We start from the raw sequence: 18,415 nt of genomic DNA, 5'->3' as shown, positions 1-18,415 counted from the left end.
GTTTGTTGTGAGCGTGAGATTAAACGCTGTAAACCACAGTCATCCTTGAATCATCCTTGAATCATCCTTGACAAAACATAGGCCTAGTGTTAGGTTAGATAATGGCAGTACCTCAACAATAAACTAAACTTTTGAATCTTTCCACTTTGCAACCGCTTCTGATCTACTAAAGTCCCGACTGGACCAATGGCGTCTCTCTCAATGCCTGGGTTCTTTCTCCTGGCTACCACCACACAGGAGCAGTGTTTAAACCCTGCATCTGCCCAGCGTAGGCCTGCTCCAAATAATGTCCCTTTTGTGCTGTTGTTTTTTTCCACACTGTCCAGTGTTTCATGCTTGGAAACCTTTTCCACAACAATTCACTGCTTGCTCTGCCTCCAAGCTCAGAAACCATTCCACAATTCACTGCCTGCTCTGCCTCCAAGCTCAGAAACCATTCCACAATTCACTGCCTGCTCTGCCTCCAAGCTCAGAAACCATTCCACAATTCACTGCCTGCTCTGCCTCCAAGCTCAGAAACCATTCCACAATTCACTGCCTGCTCTGCCTCCAAGCTCAGAAACCATTCCACAATGCACTGCCTGCTCTGCCTCCAAGCTCAGAAACCATTCCACAATGCACTGCCTGCTCTGCCTCCAAGCTCAGAAACCATTCCACAATTCACTGCCTGCTCTGCCTCCAAGCTCAGAAACCATTCCACAATTCACTGCCTGCTCTGCCTCCAAGCTCAGAAACCATTCCACAATGCACTGCCTGCTCTGCCTCCAAGCTCAGAAACCATTCCACAATTCACTGCCTGCTCTGCCTCCAAGCTCAGAAACCATTCCACAATTCACTGCCTGCTCTGCCGCCAAGCTCAGAAACCATTCCACAATTCACTGCCTGCTCTGCCTCCAAGCTCAGAAACCATTCCACAATTCACTGCCTGCTCTGCCTCCAAGCTCAGAAACCATTCCACAATTCACTGCCTGCACTGCCTCCAAGCTCAGAAACCATTCCACAATTCACTGCCTGCTTTGCCTCCAAGCTCAGAAATCATTCCACAATGCACTGCCTGCTCTGCCCACGAGAGCTGACTGGAACTGGAAACAGCTTGGCTTGTTATTGTTTTCATTCTTCTGAATATCTAATGAATCTGTTTTGTAGTGTACCCTCAGTGTGATTCTACATTAGCCAATTGAAACTTCTACCACCACCTTACAACATACTTTTACACACATTTTTCTTCAGGACATTTACCTTTTCTAGTTTTGTTTACTTTCCTCTGAATATCTAATGAGCCTGTTGTCTTGGTGAGGAGTAGAAACATGATGTGCAGAGTATTATGGGTAATGTACATTCTTAGAAAAAGGGGTTCCAAAAGGGTTCTTCTCCTATGGGGACAGCCAAAGAACCCTTTAGGTTCTAAGAGTGTAGTACATAATGCCACATCAGTCTCGTCAGGGTATGGAGCCTCTCACTCAGTTGTCACGGCAGTCAAATATTGACATTTAAACAAGAGTGTTTCAAAAGTACAGAAGCTTACCTCCTAAGTCCAGTATAAGGTCTATATAAATTAGAGGTCGACCGATTATGATTTTTTTCAACGCCGATACCGATACCGATTATTTGAGGGCCAAAAGGGCCGGTACCGATTTAATCAGCCAATTTTTTTCAAATGTATTTTTTATTTGTAATAATGACAATTACAACAATAATGAATTAACACTTATTTTAACTTAATATAAAACATAAATAAAATCAATTTAGCCTCAAATAAATAATGAAACATGTTCAATTTGGTTTAAATAATGCAAAAACAAAGTGTTGGAGAAGAAAGTAATATGTGCCATGTAAAAAAGCTAACGTTTAAGTTCCTTGCTCAGAACATGAGAACATATGAAAGTTGGTGGTTCCTTTTAACATGAGAATTCAATATTCCAAGGTAAGAGGTTTTAGGTTGTAGTTAATATAGTATTTATAGGACTATTTCTCTCTATACCATTTGTATTTCATATACCTTTGACTATTGGATGTTCTTATAGGCACTATAGTGTTGCCAGTGTAACAGTATAGCTTCCGTCCCCCTCCTCACCCCTACCTGGGCTCGAACCAGGAACACAACGACAACAGCCACACTCGAAGCATCGTTACCCATCGCTCCACAAAAGCCGTAGACTTTGCAGCGCAAGGGGAATAACTACTCCAAATCTAAAAGCGAGTGACGTTTGAAACAGTATTAGCACACACCCAGCTAACTGGCTAGCCATTAGGCTGATAGGCTTGAAGTCATAAACAGCGCTGTGCTTGCGAAGAGCTGCTGGCAAAATGCCCGAAAGTGCTGTTTGAATGAATGATTACGGGCCTGCTGCTGCTCAGTCAGACTGCTCTATCAAATCAGACTTAATTATAACATAATAACACACAGAAATACGAGCCTTTGGACATTAATATGATCGAATCCGGAAACTATCATTTCGAAAACAAAACATTTATTGTTTAAGTGAAATAAAATACCGAACGGTTCCGTATCTAATGGGTGGCATCCCTAAGTCTAAATATTCTTGTTACATTGCACCCACGAAGCATCGTTACCCATCGCTCCACAAAAGCCGCGGCCCTTGCAGAGCAAGGGGAACCACTACTTCAAGGTCTCAGAGCAAGTGACGTCACCGATTGAAAAAGCTATTTAGCGCACACCACTGCTAACTAGTTAGCTGTTTCACATCCGTTACACTAGCAATTTATCTTGGCTTCTACTGCATTCGCGTAACAGGCAGGCTACCTAGTTAAATACATTTTTATTTTATTTTTTATAATCAGAAATCGGCGCCCAAAAATACCGATTTACGATTGTTAAGAAAACTTGAAATCGGCCCTAATTAATCTGCCATTCCGATTAATCGGTCGACCTCTAATATAAATACCTACAAATCCTTTATAAACTAAAACCTTACGCTTTGGTAAAACTATGATCAAAGTTTTGACATCTCTCAAAGTCTCATGATCTCTCTCATTTTCACTCAGAGTTACTAAATACTTCCAGCAGGGTTGAAGTTCTTCAAACAGACAAATAAACTAACCTCCCATTACAAACTGAGATAGGCTGTAGAGAAGCCAGTGAATGGTCACAGAGAGGGAGAGGGAGAGAGAGGTAGAGAGAGAGTTAAAGACAGAGAGTAAAAAGAGGGAGAGCGAGAGAGTGAAAGAGAGAGAGAGCGAAAGAGAAAGAAAGAGAGAAAGAAAGAGAGAGCGCGAGAGTGAAAGATAGAGTGAAAGCGAGAGAGAGAAAGTAAGAGAGAGAGAGAGAGAGTTACTCAGTTTATGATACTGGTTTTATAGAGCAGGAAAGCCTTTTTTGGCAAACCAAGGTTTGTCTATTTCAGGCAACAGCGAAAAGAGCCAAATCTAGTAAATAACAGCCAACGACTGCGTCCAGCTTCCCTTTCTATATAGTGCATTAAAGTTGACCAGAGTTCTATGTCCCTGGTCAAAAGTCATTCACAATAAAGGGAATCGGGTGCCATATTAACAGCGTCTTTCAGAGGGCCTTCCAACTCACAGATCATTCAATGAGTACTACAGAGTCTAAATAAAAAGACAACACACAAAGCAAAGGTCAGACACTTGCTCTTCCTAGACAACTCTTGCAGCCCAAAACGGAATCTCTTGAGACTTGCAAGTGACCATTCCAACTAAAAGGCTAACAACATTGAAACTGGTTTAGTGGATTACAGTAAATGAGAGAGTGAGTGGGTGGAGTGAGCTGAAACTGGGTTGAAATACTATTTAAAATCTCTCAAATACTTTTAGCATTTGCTTTAGTCTGCCTAGAGTGCCAAATGGGCAGGGATTTGCACTTTTGCGACTATTCTATTGGTTCGATTAGGTCAGGCAACCTCAATCAAGCCTAGATGTATGATCTCGCTATAACCAGCGAGCCAAATGTATGATCTCTCTGTAACTAGCCCTGGAAGTATTGCATTGCGGTTCCAAGTCCAACAAACAGTGTGTAATTATCAGGTTTAGCAAGGTTCCATTCTATTTCTATGGTTCCATTCTACCAGACTTTCACTGCTGAACTGACCTGGTTGCGGAACTACCTCATATAACCCAGTATGCGTCCCAAATGGCATTATATTCTCTATATAGTGCAGTGCACTACTTTTGACCAGGTTCAATTGGGCTGTAGTCAAAAGGAGTACACTTGGGGACACACACCTCTGCCCCAATGTCTTTTTCCATTTTCAACTAAAGTAGAATCTAAAATCTTTGAATACACTGTAACACATTTGTTCCCTTTGTGCTCTGAGGAGATTGTGGGCATGTAATGTGGTCATGGTCTGACCCTGTACTGTGCCTCTGGGGACTAGGTTTGTAAATCATTATGTAACATGTATTTTTCTGGGAGAGAACAGTGGCTAACTGGACTTTAATATACAGAAAGGAAAATTGTCAGAATTTGAGGGAGCAAAGGCTACATGTAACAACAGTAGGCTACCACCCCAGTAACAAAAGCTGAACAGGCTCAATCAGAATCGAGTCAGAAAAGGGAAGGAAACTGCTCAGTGTTAGTGGGAGGAAAGGCTACCCGTAACATCCAGAGACATGGATGTAAGTAAACCCTGCCAGCCAGGCAGTCCCCAGCCAGCTCCCCTTTCCAGTCCCTCCCTGTAAAGCAGAGTGGGGGTGGTGGGCCATCCCGTGAATGAGGCCTTTGTCCAGGGAGCCATCCCCCGATCTGTCCATCTTCCCTACGACCCCCATCACACACACACACACACACACACACACACACACACACACACACACACACACACACACACACACACACACACACACACACACACACACACACACACACACACACACACACACACACACACACACACACACACACACAGCCACAGCACATGCTGGAAAAAACACAACTTTGGCCTCTAACCCTCCACCCTTCACCTCCCAGCCAGGCTCTACAACTCACCACTGTGTCTGGACTACTGAAGGCTCTACAACTCACCACTGTGTCTGGACTACTGAAGGCTCTACAACTCACCACTGTGTCTGGACTACTGAAGGCTCTACAACTCACCACTGTGTCTGGACTACTAAAGGCTCTACAACTCACCACTGTGTCTGGACTACTAAAGGCTCTACAACTCACCACTGTGTTTGGACAACTACAGGCTCTACAACTCACCACTGTGTCTGGACTACTAAAGGCCCTACAACTCACCACTGTGTCTGGACAACTACAGGCTCTACAACTCACCACTGTGTTTGGACAACTACAGGCTCTACAACTCACCACTGTGTCTGGACTACTAAAGGACCTACAACTCACCACTGTGTCTGGACTACTAAATGCTCTACAACTCACCACTGTGTCTGGACTACTAAAGGCTCTACAACGCACCACTGTGTCTGGACAACTAAAGGCTCTACAACTCACCACTGTGTCTGGACAACTAAAGGCTCTACAACTCACCACTGTGTCTGGACAACTGGTGACATAAATGTAAAGTTGTGTATCGTGTGCGTAGCAGTGAAAATCATTGCAGTGCTTTTTGATAACACTACCAAGGGGAAAATTATATATATATATTTCAACTGAACATTACCGGACCCAAATCAAACCACAGAGCTCAAAAGATTCATGAATTATTTTAACCCCTTTTTCATGGTATCCAATTGCTAGTTACAGTCTTGTCCCATCGCTGCAACTCCCATACGGACTCGGGAGTGGCGAAGGTTGAGAGCCGTGCGTCCTCTGAAACATAACACAGCCGAGCCGCACTGCTTCTTGACACAATGCCCGCTTAACCTTTGAAGCCAGCCGCACCAATGTGTCGGAGAAAACACTGTACACCTGACAACCGTGTCAGCGTGCACTGCACCCAACCCGCCACTGGAGTCGCTAGAGCACAATGGGACAAGAACATCCCTGCCACTCGGGAGGCCCTAGATTCATAAATTCAATGTAAAATATATGTAAGGATAAAATATAATTAAATATGGGGGATTGGAAACAATGTAACAATTTGTAACAATTTGATAGAACCCACAATCTATATGCAATATTAAAGCTGATCTTCCCTCCAAAATAAAAAATAAATAAAAAATAAGGAATGCTTGGCCCCAGGTCACAAAGTAAATGAACTGCTGTAAATTGAGCCAATAGAGCCAATTTTATGTTTTCACATTGAAGACAGGTATCTGTCTGTGGGAGAACCTAATGGAGGCAGGTAACTTCAAGTTTTATGCTCACAACACTGCTCAGCTTCAAGATACAGTGCCTTGCGAAAGTATTCGGCCCCCTTGAACTTTGCGACCTTTTACCACATTTCAGGCTTCAAACATAAAGATATAAAACTGTATTTTTTTGTGAAGAATCAACAACAAGTGGGACACAATCATGAAGTGTAATGACATTTATTGGATATTTCAAACTTTTTTAACAAATCAAAAACTGAAAAATTGGGCGTGCAAAATTATTCAGCCCCTTTACTTTCAGTGCAGCAAACTCTCTCCAGAAGTTCAGTGAGGATCTCTGAATGATCCAATGTTGACCTAAATGACCAATGATGATAAATACAATCCACCTGTGTGTAATCAAGTCTCCGTATAAATGCACCTGCACTGTGATAGTCTCAGAGGTCCGTTAAAAGCGCAGAGAGCATCATGAAGAACAAGGAACACACCAGGCAGGTCCGAGATACTGTTGTGAAGAAGTTTAAAGCCGGATTTGGATACAAAAAGATTTCCCAAGCTTTAAACATCCCAAGGAGCACTGTGCAAGCGATAATATTGAAATGGAAGGAGTATCAGACCACTGCAAATCTACCAAGACCTGGCCGTCCCTCTAAACTTTCAGCTCATACAAGGAAAAGACTGATCAGAGATGCAGCCAAGAGGCCCATGATCACTCTGGATGAACTGCAGAGATCTACAGCTGAGGTGGGAGACTCTGTCCATAGGACAACAATCAGTCGTATATTGCACAAATCTGGCCTTTATGGAAGAGTGGCAAGAAGAAAGCCATTTCTTAAAGATATCCATAAAAAGTGTTGTTTAAAGTTTGCCACAAGCCACCTGGGAGACACACCAAACATGTGGAAGAAGGTGCTCTGGTCAGATGAAACCAAAATGTAACTTTTTGGCAACAATGCAAAACGTTATGTATGGCGTAAAAGCAACACAGCTCATCACCCTGAACACACCATCCCCACTGTCAAACATGGTGGTGGCAGCATCATGGTTTGGGCCTGCTTTTCTTCAGCAGGGACAGGGAAGATTGTTAAAATTGATGGGAAGATGGATGGAGCCAAATACAGGACCATGCTGGAAGAAAACCTGATGGAGTCTGCAAAAGACCTGAGACTGGGATGGAGATTTTTCTTCCAACAAGACAATGATCCAAAACATAAAGCAAAATCTACAATGGAATGGTTCAAAAATAAACATATCCAGGTGTTAGAATGGCCAAGTCAAAGTCCAGACCTGAATCCAATTGAGAATCTGTGGAAAGAACTGAAAACTGCTGTTCACAAATGCTCTCCATCCAACCTCACTGAGTTCGAGCTGTTTTGCAAGGAGGAATGGGGAAAAAAATCGGTCTCTCGATGTGCAAAACTGATAGAGACATACCCCAAGCGACTTACAGCTGTAATCGCAGCAAAAGGTGGCGCTACAAAGTATTAACTTAAGGGGGCTGAATAATTTTGCACGCCCAATTTTTCAGTTTTTGATTTGTTAAAAAAGTTTGAAATATCCAATAAATGTCGTTCCACTTCATGATTGTGTCCCACTTGTTGTTGATTCTTCACAAAAAAATACAGTTTTATATCTTTATGTTTGAAGCCTGAAATGTGGCAAAAGGTCGCAAAGTTCAAGGGGGCCGAATACTTTCGCAAGGCACTGTATTTATTACTAATTCATCATTAAGGCCCCTTTAGGTGTTTTGGAGCGTTTCAAAGGTGCAGTCCCCACTCTGTCAGTCCAGGATTCAAATTATAACCCATTTAACAAATCTCCAGGCCAAAATGTTGTAGCCCTACTCAGTCTTGACCAGTGGAGGGAAAAGTACCCATAAGTACCCATACAAAGTACTCATACTTGAGTAAAAGTAAAGATACCTTAATAGAAAATGACACCCAGTAATTCTACAGACAGACAGACAGACAGACAGACAGACAGACAGACAGACAGACAGACAGACAGACAGACAGACAGACAGACAGACAGACAGACAGACAGACAGACAGACAGACAGACAGACAGACAGACAGACAGACAGACAGACAGACAGACAGACAGACAGACAGACAGACAGACAGACAGACAGACAGACAGACAGATTGTTAAAGCATGAGTGGAACGAATTGCAAAAATCTCTGAAGTTGGAGACTTTTATCTCCCTCACCAACTTTAAACATCTGCTATCTGAGCAGCTAACCGATTGCTGCAGCTGTACCATAGTCCATCGGTATATAGCCCACCCAATTTACCTACCTCATCCCCATACTGTTTTTATTTATTTACTTTTCTGCTCTTTTGCACACCAGTATCTCTACCTGTACATGACCATCTGATCATTTATCACTCCAGTGTTAATCTGCTAAATTGTAATTATTCACTCCTATGGCCTATTTATTGCCTACCTCCTCATGCCTTTTGCACACAATGTATATAGATTCTTTTTTTTCCTACTATGTTATTGACTTGTTTATTGTTTACTCCATGTGTAACTCTGTGTTGTTGTCTGTTCATACTGCTATGCTTTATCTTGGCCAGGTCGCAGTTGCAAATGAGAACTTGTTCTCAACTAGCCTACCTGGTTAAATAAAGGTACAATTTAAAAAATATATTTAAAAAAGCTATTCAGCACTGTAACCCAGGGGGACCACAGTTACAGTGAACATGGTGATACATTTCTCTGTGGTAGCAGGACAGAAAAAGAGAAAGTGGGATAGGGCAGAGAGAGAGAGAGACGAGACAGAGACTGTAAGAGACACACAGTGATAGACAAAAAGAGAGAGGAAAATGGAGAAAAGCGGGAGAGAGAAATGGATGGAGGGAAAGAGAGAAAGGGAGAGACAGATGCTGAGACTGTAGATAGACAGACTGACATCACAGTATTCAGACCTCCAACACATCTCTGCTACAGCTGAGTAGGACACAGCTCTGCACATTTTACACTGATAAACACACAAACACTGACACGAATGTCCTTTACCATCGCTTATGAATAACTAACCAAAAGACTGCCTGGACATTCAGCGATATGAGGAAACCGTATTCCTTCCATAAACCACGACACAAGTTCTTCTTGGTCCTCATACTCTCTTTTGGTCTTACTTCCTCTCTCTATCTCAGTCTTACTTTCTCTTTATCACTCTATCTCGCTCGGTCTCTATCTCTTTATCCCGGTATCTCTATCTCTCCCTCTCTCTCACCATTCCGGTCGCTCTCTCTCTCTTACATGAAACAATTCATTTTAATGAAATAAAAGGTAATTTAATTCAGATAAGGGGATTTTAATTTTATCGTAATAATATGCACACATAACAAAACCTTTCCCTTAAGAGACCTATGCACACATTTTCTTTAGGACCTAGGAGATTTTGTATGCCAGAAAACCCAACTCAACATTGCAAAATACAACATGACCTACAGTACATTTGTGGTGTTATAAAGGAGAGATTCAGGTGAGCCTCTAAGATCCCTATTCAATATACGTCTGTGTATTAGCAAATGACCTGAATTCAAAGTTTAGCAAAATGGGCAAAGCCCGGTGTGGAATTCCACTTTTTTTTAAAGAGGTTTTCTAGGCCTTAGGAGAGAGGCTAAGGGTATCTCCAAAATGGCACCATATTACCTATGTAGTGCACCACTTTAGCCCAGAGGCTCTGGTCAAAGGTAGTGCACTTGATAGGGAATAGGGTGCCATTTGGGATCCAATCTAAGATGATGGAGCAATAGAACAATCCAATACACCTCCAGACTCTTTGTGAAACCCAGAAAGAGGTACTGAGATAGTATTGGCAGCCAGTTCAATACTTCATATGAAAGCAAGAGATTGTATGTGCATATGTGTGTGTATGTGCATGTTTGTGGGTATGTGCATGTGTGTAGGTGCATATGTGTGTGTATGTGCATATGTGTGTGTGTGTGTGCATATGTGCGTGCATGTATACGCACGTGCGTGTGCTCATCTGTGCATGAGCCTGTGCATGTGCTCGCGTGTGTGTGTGCGTGCATGTATGTGTCTCTCTCACCTGGTACAGTGTAGTTGCTGGGGGAGGAGGTAATGTACCCTATCACACGCACTCCGTTGCGTAGCCAGTGGATCCTGATAGGATTCGGGGGACCCACCGCTTCACACGAGAGGTTAAAGGGGCTGTTACGAGTTACGTTCCTGTCATCAGGCTGTCTGGTGAATGTTGGTAGACCTAAAAACACACACAGACAAACAGAGTACATGTTTGAGATCGACTACATTGCAGTCAGGCTGTGCAGAATCACCTTACATTGCAAATAACTACTTATTATGATCAAGATCAGTGATTCTACGCCTCGTCTTGCTCAAACTGGTCACCTAAAAGACACAGTATATAAGAACCAGTCATGGAAACCCTTGTCATCCATTTGAAGCACTCGTATGATGTTGGGACTTACCTTCGACCTGGATAAGGATAGGCTGGGACTCTATCTCTATGTCACTGACTCTCAGTCTACAGCGGTAGTCCCCAGAGTCAGCTCTCTGGACATGAGTTATGCTGAAACACACAAGTAGTGGAGAAATTTAGCAATCCAGACATTTCAGAACCACCTGATATATAATACTGATTGCACTCTCTGTGTCACTTTGTGTTTGTGTTTCTATGCTCTGACGAAGGTCGACTCTGACCGGAAGCTTGGCATTTTAATTGCAAAAAATTGCAAGGATCTAAGTATCCAAATGCTCTTTTCCTCACATGCTGTGTCTGCCATGAATGTCTCCCGCTCACACCCAAGTCCTCCCATCTCAGTTACCTGACGGTGGACAGCAGGGTCATGACCCCGTGTGTGACAGTCTGTAGTTCGTTGATGACCACCTGCAGGTTTTCAGCCAGCTCCATGTTGTTCTTCCACCACAGCACGGTGAGGTCCAGGTTGGCGTCAGGGATGTCGATGGAGCAGTTGAACTTTGCCTCGTGGCCCTCGGATAGGTGCACCGAACCCACCGTAGACTTGAACCTGGATGGAATCAAATAGAATAGAATTGAGTTGAATGAAATGGAAGTTGAGTTGAGTTAAATGTTGTTGAATTTTACGGTTGCAAATGAAATCACATCAGTAAGATGTGATTTAAACCTCAGAGGATAGCTCACGTATTGATTAATACAAATACTTATTCCCAAAGGGGTTCAGAATGGTAAAACAAATAACATCTACCTAATGATAATAAAAAAAGACAAGACAAAAGTTACAACAACAACAATACAAACAAGTGATTAATAGATAGTAACCTCAGCTTCCTGATGTCGTCCTGGCTGAGGTGGACCCTCGGGGCATGGGCTGGTATGACGAGGGTCTCGGGGGATACAGTGGGCTGGGAGGACCGACCCTGACGTCCTGGCATGTGGGGGGAGACCCCGCCACGGCCACGTCCTCCAGAGACACGGTAAACATAGGGACTCCCATGATGCTCAGCTGTATGTGAGCAGGAAGGGACGGTCATTTCCAAAGCCTGATACAATATTATAGACCATCTCTGTCATTTCTCCTACCTTAGATCAATAGTCAATAACTTTATATACTGTATTTCTCACAACAACAAAAAAACATAAAATAACGCCACAGGGGGATTGGAGAATAATCTGCAATTGAAACTAACATTTCACTTCCCTACATTTAGTATTTTCCCTCAGAGTTAGAACTACTCAAATGATTCAAGCCACCACGATTAGCCTAACTCAATGGAAACAAACGGTATTGAGATTGTATAGGAGGGGGTGGAACAGCTCATTTGATATTCAATACCACTCTGCATTTGTTTCTCCCTCTCCCTGTGCTAAGGGAGGAACCATACAATGTAAGCAGAGGAATCTACCAAATATCTGGAGTATTTCAGTCATTCTCAGCAAAGTCATATTCATATAGCCTGATTCCAGATCTGTTGGTACAGTCTTGCCTAAACAGTAAAAAATAGATATGGGACGAAGCAAATATGTGTATGGCAATATCCTTATAAAATATCAAGACAGGCTACTGCCACTTAGCCTGGTCCCAGATATGTTGTTGCTGTCTTGCAAACTCTGATGGTCACAGTTCAACAACCAGCACAGATAAAGGACCAGGCTAGCCCTCACAACCACAAAAAAACACATGAATAAAATGACTTGAAAAAAAAAATATATATATGTTTGTTAGTTGAGATTTTCACACAAGTCAGAGACGTGGTTTTCAGACACGTGTGAAGATGTACTTTTCCTGGCGAATTAGTTTTTGCTCATGTGACTTTTTTTTTACATGTTAATTTTCACCACTTCCAGCTACATCTGGTTTCCCATCCAGGGACCAACCAAGACCAACCCTGCTTAGCTTCTGAGGCAAACCAGCAGTAGCTATGTCGCTAGAATGAATGTGCCAAAACATGGAACTGGGAAAAAAAGGCAGCAACGGCCAGGGTAACATAACCAAAGATAGAGAAAATTGCAGGAAAGAGGGAGGTGTTTTATTTAATCGCATTATCATGAAAGAAAAATCACTGAAAACAATTTTTTTGCATCTATTTACAATGAATTTGTTCTCGCATTTTGAAATGATTTCCATGCAATATTTTGTTTGGCTATCCATACTTTTGGGTTTATGTTTTGTTTGGCTATCCATACTTTTGGGTTTATGTTTTGTTTGCAATGCTAGGTTCTCGACTTTAGATGTTTTACTTGTTATTATTGGCACAAAAGTAACTCCCTCACTAGAGGATTTCTCCATATAATATCACTATTACTCTTTAAAGGTGTTTAAAGCTGCAATCCTTAATTGAAACATGAACAAAGTGTACTCCCCACCACAGTTTCAGTAAAAAGCTGAGGGATGGGGCTAGAGAAATGCAACCACTCTCAACCACTCCACGCTATGGATGCAAGGACTGACCATCCATAATATCAAAATGATAGTTTTAAACATGCTTTTAGGCTATACAGTGAACTGTTTACATTTATTTTATTTACAAACATTGGAGTAAAACAAGCTTATATTTTGGCTTCTGATGGGATATACTCATGAGGCATTTACATTATACATTATATACTTTAAAAAATCAATGGGTACATATCATTAATTTACAAGTCCAAAATGGAATGTTACAACTGAGGATTGCCCCTTTAACAGGAAGTGACCTTCATACAGCAGAACTATGTCGCCATTTGAAGGTCATCCATTAACCTGCCCACCCAAAAAACGATTCTGTCCACTGTTCCGTGAATGTCACACAAAATGGTTCCCTTGTCCCGCATTTGGGCTTTTTAGATGTGGTCACCCTAATTCAGTGGTGTAAAGTACTTAAGTAAAAATACTTTAATATATTACTTAAGTCGTTTTTTGGGGTATCTTTACATTACTTTACTATTTATATTTTTGACAACTTTTACTTCACTACATTCCTAAAGAAAATAATGTACTTTTTACTCCATATATTTTCCCTGACAACCAAAAGTACTCGTTACATTTGGAATACGTAGCAGGACAAGAAAATTGTCAAATTCACAGACTTATCAAGAGAACATCCCTGTTCATCCCTACTGCCTCTGATCTAGCGGACTCACTAAACACACATGCTTTGTTTGTAAATGATGTCTGAGTGTTGGAGTGTTCCCCTGGCTATCTGTAAATGATGTCTGAGTGTTGGAGTGTTCCCCTGGCTATCTGTAAATGATGTCTGAGTGTTGGAGTGTTCCCCTGGCTAAAAAACAAGAAAATGGTGCTGTCTGTTTTACTTTATATAAGGAATTAGAAATGATGTATACTTTTACTTTTGATACTTAAGTATATTTAAAACCAAATACTTTTATACTTTTACTCAAGTAGTATTTTACTTGAGTCATTTTCTATTAAGGTATCTTTACTTTTACTCAAGTATGACAATTGGTTACTTTTTCCACCACTGTCCTAATTCCACCTGTGGAAACATCTTTTCACATGTGAGGAGAAGAACATTATTTCAACCCCAGATTTCGAAACTGCTTATGAAACTGCTAATGAACTTGCAATTCTACATGTGAACTGAAATTTTCACATGTCAATGTTTTTAACATGTGAAACTGCAATTTCCTCACATGTGAACTCTAAATGTATACATGTGAAAATATGGTTCTCTAAATGTATACATGTGAAAATATGGTTTCAATAGTGAAATAAACGTAAGCTCATACATTTGACACCAGCTTTCACTGGGACAGAGAGGAAGGGGGGAATACCAGCAGTTCAGAGTTAAAATAATCTGTTATCAGAGGAAGCAAACTGTTTTGCCTCCCTGGAAGCAATGATCCACTTTGTTAGTGATGCCAGAGTCCAAAGGCCAAACCTGTTCTCTCACTTCTCTTCACACGGTGTCGTAGGCTACATACCTTACACAAACCTAGAGAAGCGGGTGAACATCGATACAGTAGAGCATCGCAATATTATTTGTGTAGTTTTTATATCGATACTGTGACTGCAAGAATCGATTTGTAAAAATAAAATAAACAAATAAATGTTTTTGCTAGGTGGTTAACGTTAGCTAGCGCTAGTTGGCTGTACCTGCACCAAAACTCTCGTATACAGGATATAACTCAGGGGTACTCAACTCTTACCCTACGAGGTCTGGAGCCTGCTGGTTTTCAACATGAGAGGAGGAGAATAAAAGAGGGATTAATCTATTCAGAACTGAACGTTTGTCCTTACCATAGGTCCCTAAAAGAGTCAAGCAGACATCACTGATCAGCGAAATCCTTAACAATACATCAAAACACTACACTGCATTGAAACAAAAACGGCACATTGGAGTGTGGGGCTGCCCGACAGGTTTGTGCATTCCAAGTAACTGGTCAAACTTAGAATCCTTCCAGGCTATTTTTAATCAGTACCACCTGGATTTGGCTTTATAAAAGCCCGATAAGCATATACTGTAGGTTGGGATTAAAGTTACACTCTGTAGGATAATGTAATACCATAAGAGAGTGTTCAGGGGCCCCTACAAAAACATAAACAAATGGATCCCATGGGATTTCCACATGCATATAGCATTGGATTTATATAGGCCTATTTGAAGTGTTCAAGGTATTTGATGATAACAACTTTACTTTTGTCCAATGAAAACAAAAACATAAACAATTGAGTACTGGGGGCTTATCTTAAGGTAATAAACAAGTACTTTTAAAATTAGCCACATTTATAGACTCTTTGTAACCCCCACTAAGGATACGTGTAAATGTATGTTTCAAATTTTTTAACAAATAAATACATTCTCACAAGAAATCACTATATGGAATTAATTTACAATCGAACAAATATTAAACTCAAGTTTCAAAATGAAAAACAATGAAACATCGATAATGAATTGCTTGAAAAAAAAGCAGTTGATTTTCCTCAAAGACATAATTAACTTTTGACAGAAAGAGTTGTTCAAAGTCCTCCAAACCGCAAAAAGTGTTACATTGTAACTTACCACTGGCCAGATTTCCCCAAATTATGCCAACACTGGTAGAAAGTAAAATAGTCCATAGATGTATCGTAGTTGACTTTTTCGCCATAGTAAAGAATGTGCAATGCGCAGACAATAGGATTTTATCCGCTACCACCTCCTCTCCAATAAAAATGAAACTATTTTCTAGAAGTCGTACGATCTGACACGTTACCACAAATAGTTATCATTCTCATTTCTCAACATCATTGAATAACACAGACATTTATTTTGCTCTAGAATCCAAGCTGTTTTCGTCCATATAAGTGCTTCACTATAGCAGCACAAACGATGACGCCACATGGTATGGTAAATCAAAACCTTCAAAATAAAAGCCGGGATTATAAAAAAGCTAAGCATTGTAGATAACTCATTAAAAAGATATAGAATTTTAATCAATGGCCACTTTTATTACGCCAAAAAGAAATGTATGGAAACAAATAACATTTATATTTTTTTAAACCAATAATGAAAAAAATGCGATGTTATGTTCAGAATTTGTCTGTACAGAGAAAACATTTCTACCTGGCCCAGCTAAAGTGGGATGGAAAATCTTCAATAGGGTCTCTACCAACCAAATATGTGTAGTTTTGGAGGGGGACTGTGTTATATACATATGCATTTATGCATAAATTAACGTACTGTTGCTGTGAATGTCAGTTGGAATGAAAAAACACCATAACTACCACGTTTCAAGGTAAGACCCAGATGCAGACAACATCGAATTAACAACAGTTTATTCATCCAAAAGGGGCAGGCAAAAGACAGGTCAAGGACAGGCAGGGGTTAATAATCCAGATAGGTGGGGCAAAGGTACCGGACGGCAGGCAGGCTCAGGGTCAGCAGAGGTCAGTAATCCAGATAGGTGGGGCAAAGGTACCGGACGGCAGGCAGGCTCAGGGTCAGCAGAGGTCAGTAATCCAGATAGGTGGGGCAAAGGTACCGGACGGCAGGCAGGCTCAGGGTCAGCAGAGGTCAGTAATCCAGATAGGTGGGGCAAAGGTACCGGACGGCAGGCAGGCTCAGGGTCAGCAGAGGTCAGTAATCCAGATAGGTGGGGCAAAGGTACCGGACGGCAGGCAGGCTCAGGGTCAGCAGAGGTCAGTAATCCAGGTACGTGGGGAAAGGTACCGGACGGCAGGCAGGCTCAGGGTCAGCAGAGGTCAGTAATCCAGGTACGTGGGGAAAGGTACCGGACGGCAGGCAGGCTCAGGGTCAGCAGAGGTCAGTAATCCAGGTACGTGGGGAAAGGTACCGGACGGCAGGCAGGCTCAGGGTCAGCAGAGGTCAGTAATCCAGGTACGTGGGGAAAGGTACCGGACGGCAGGCAGGCTCAGGGTCAGCAGAGGTCAGTAATCCAGGTACGTGGGGAAAGGTACAGGAAGGTACAGATCAAGGTGTGACAATAACACTTTTTGTTGCTTACCCTGTTTGCTTCCTGTGTGGAATACAACTACATTCCATGGTAGACTTCCATGCACTCATGCCTTGCCCTAATTGGAGGTGCCAAATATCGATTATTGATATTTTTGAGGCAGTATCCAAGGAAAATCATGGCGCTATATGTTTATTTCACCCCAATTATGCACAGCCTTGCAAGAATTGTTTTAACCCCACCTTGGTCGCAATTAATCCAAAGGTTTGCTTCTTGGATTTGGGTTTAGGACTGATTCATGGATCATATAGCCCATCTCTCCAAATTGTCAAGTGATTTTTACTTGGCCTTTGTCTTAATAGAAGTCCTGTCATATTTACAGTATTTATTCTCTAAAGCAGTCTTATTAGAGAGCTCTAAAGCAGTCTTATTAGAGGGTTCTAAAGTAGTCTTATTAGAGGACTCTAAAGTTGTCTTATTAGAGGGCTCTAAAGTTGTCTTATTAGAGGGCTCTATAGTCTTATTAGAGGGCTCTAAAGTAGTCTTATTAGAGGGCTCTAAAGTAGTCTTATTAGAGGACTCTAAAGTTGTCTTATTAGAGGGCTCTAAAGTAGTCTTATTAGAGGGCTCTAAAGTAGTCTTATTGGAGGGCTCTAAAGCAGTCTTATTAGAGGGCTCTAAAGTAGTCTTATTAGAGGGCTCTAAAGTAGTCTTATTAGAGGGCTCTAAAGTAGTCTTATTAGAGGGCTCTAAAGTAGTCTTATTAGAGGGCTCTAAAGTAGTCTTATTAGAGGACTCTAAAGTTGTCTTATTAGAGGGCTCTAAAGCAGTCTTATTAGAGGGCTCTAAAGTTGTCTTATTAGAGGGCTCTAAAGTTGTCTTATTAGAGGGCTCTAAAGTTGTCTTATTAGAGGGCTCTAAAGCAGTCTTATCAGAGGGCAATGTGAATACTTTATCACAATGGAATACGAGGGTTTGTTTTATATGAGTTATCAGAGAGAAAACGACTACGTAATGCATTTAAAACTTTACAGAAAATGCCTTTGCAAGCGTTAATATACTGTGTACTAATAGTTTAATATTCATTACATTTAACTTGTAAATAAATGAGATTTTCGTTTTAATAACAAAGTTTGTTTCTTGTGTTTCTTTTGTTGTTGTTGAGCACCTATTAATTTCATGTCTGTGACAAGTACCACATCCTTTAAAGCTGTGTTGCTGGATAGGCATGAGTCCCCCTCCAAAACTACACATATTTACTGTTCAAGTGTATTGCATTGGGGACTATGGAGAGGGGGGAGTGAAAAGCCATCAGCAGGCCGTGCTACAAAGTACCCTTCTAAAAAGAAACCAAT

General features: G+C 41.4%; 1 protein-coding gene across 1 annotated transcript in view; it reads right to left on the bottom strand.

The window, feature by feature from the left end:
* The window catches only part of mertka (c-mer proto-oncogene tyrosine kinase a), a 37,606-nt gene extending 21,607 nt beyond the window's left edge, over window positions 1–15,999 (bottom strand). The window contains exons 1-5 of the mRNA XM_020461069.2: window positions 15,671–15,999; window positions 11,490–11,673; window positions 11,014–11,217; window positions 10,657–10,757; window positions 10,257–10,430 (exon numbers count right to left, since the gene is read on the bottom strand). Of these exons, the coding sequence (XP_020316658.1) occupies window positions 10,257–10,430; window positions 10,657–10,757; window positions 11,014–11,217; window positions 11,490–11,673; window positions 15,671–15,755 (748 nt within the window). The 5' untranslated portion in view covers window positions 15,756–15,999. The remainder of the gene's footprint in view (window positions 1–10,256; window positions 10,431–10,656; window positions 10,758–11,013; window positions 11,218–11,489; window positions 11,674–15,670) is intronic.
* Between the last annotated feature and the right edge of the window lie 2,416 nt (window positions 16,000–18,415).

Source organism: Oncorhynchus kisutch, linkage group LG25 (assembly GCF_002021735.2).
Source record: "Oncorhynchus kisutch isolate 150728-3 linkage group LG25, Okis_V2, whole genome shotgun sequence".
In the NCBI taxonomy this organism is placed as follows: domain Eukaryota; kingdom Metazoa; phylum Chordata; class Actinopteri; order Salmoniformes; family Salmonidae; genus Oncorhynchus; species Oncorhynchus kisutch.
The sequence above is the reverse complement of the archived record's forward strand: the minus strand, read 5'-3'. Positions and strand labels throughout refer to the sequence as shown.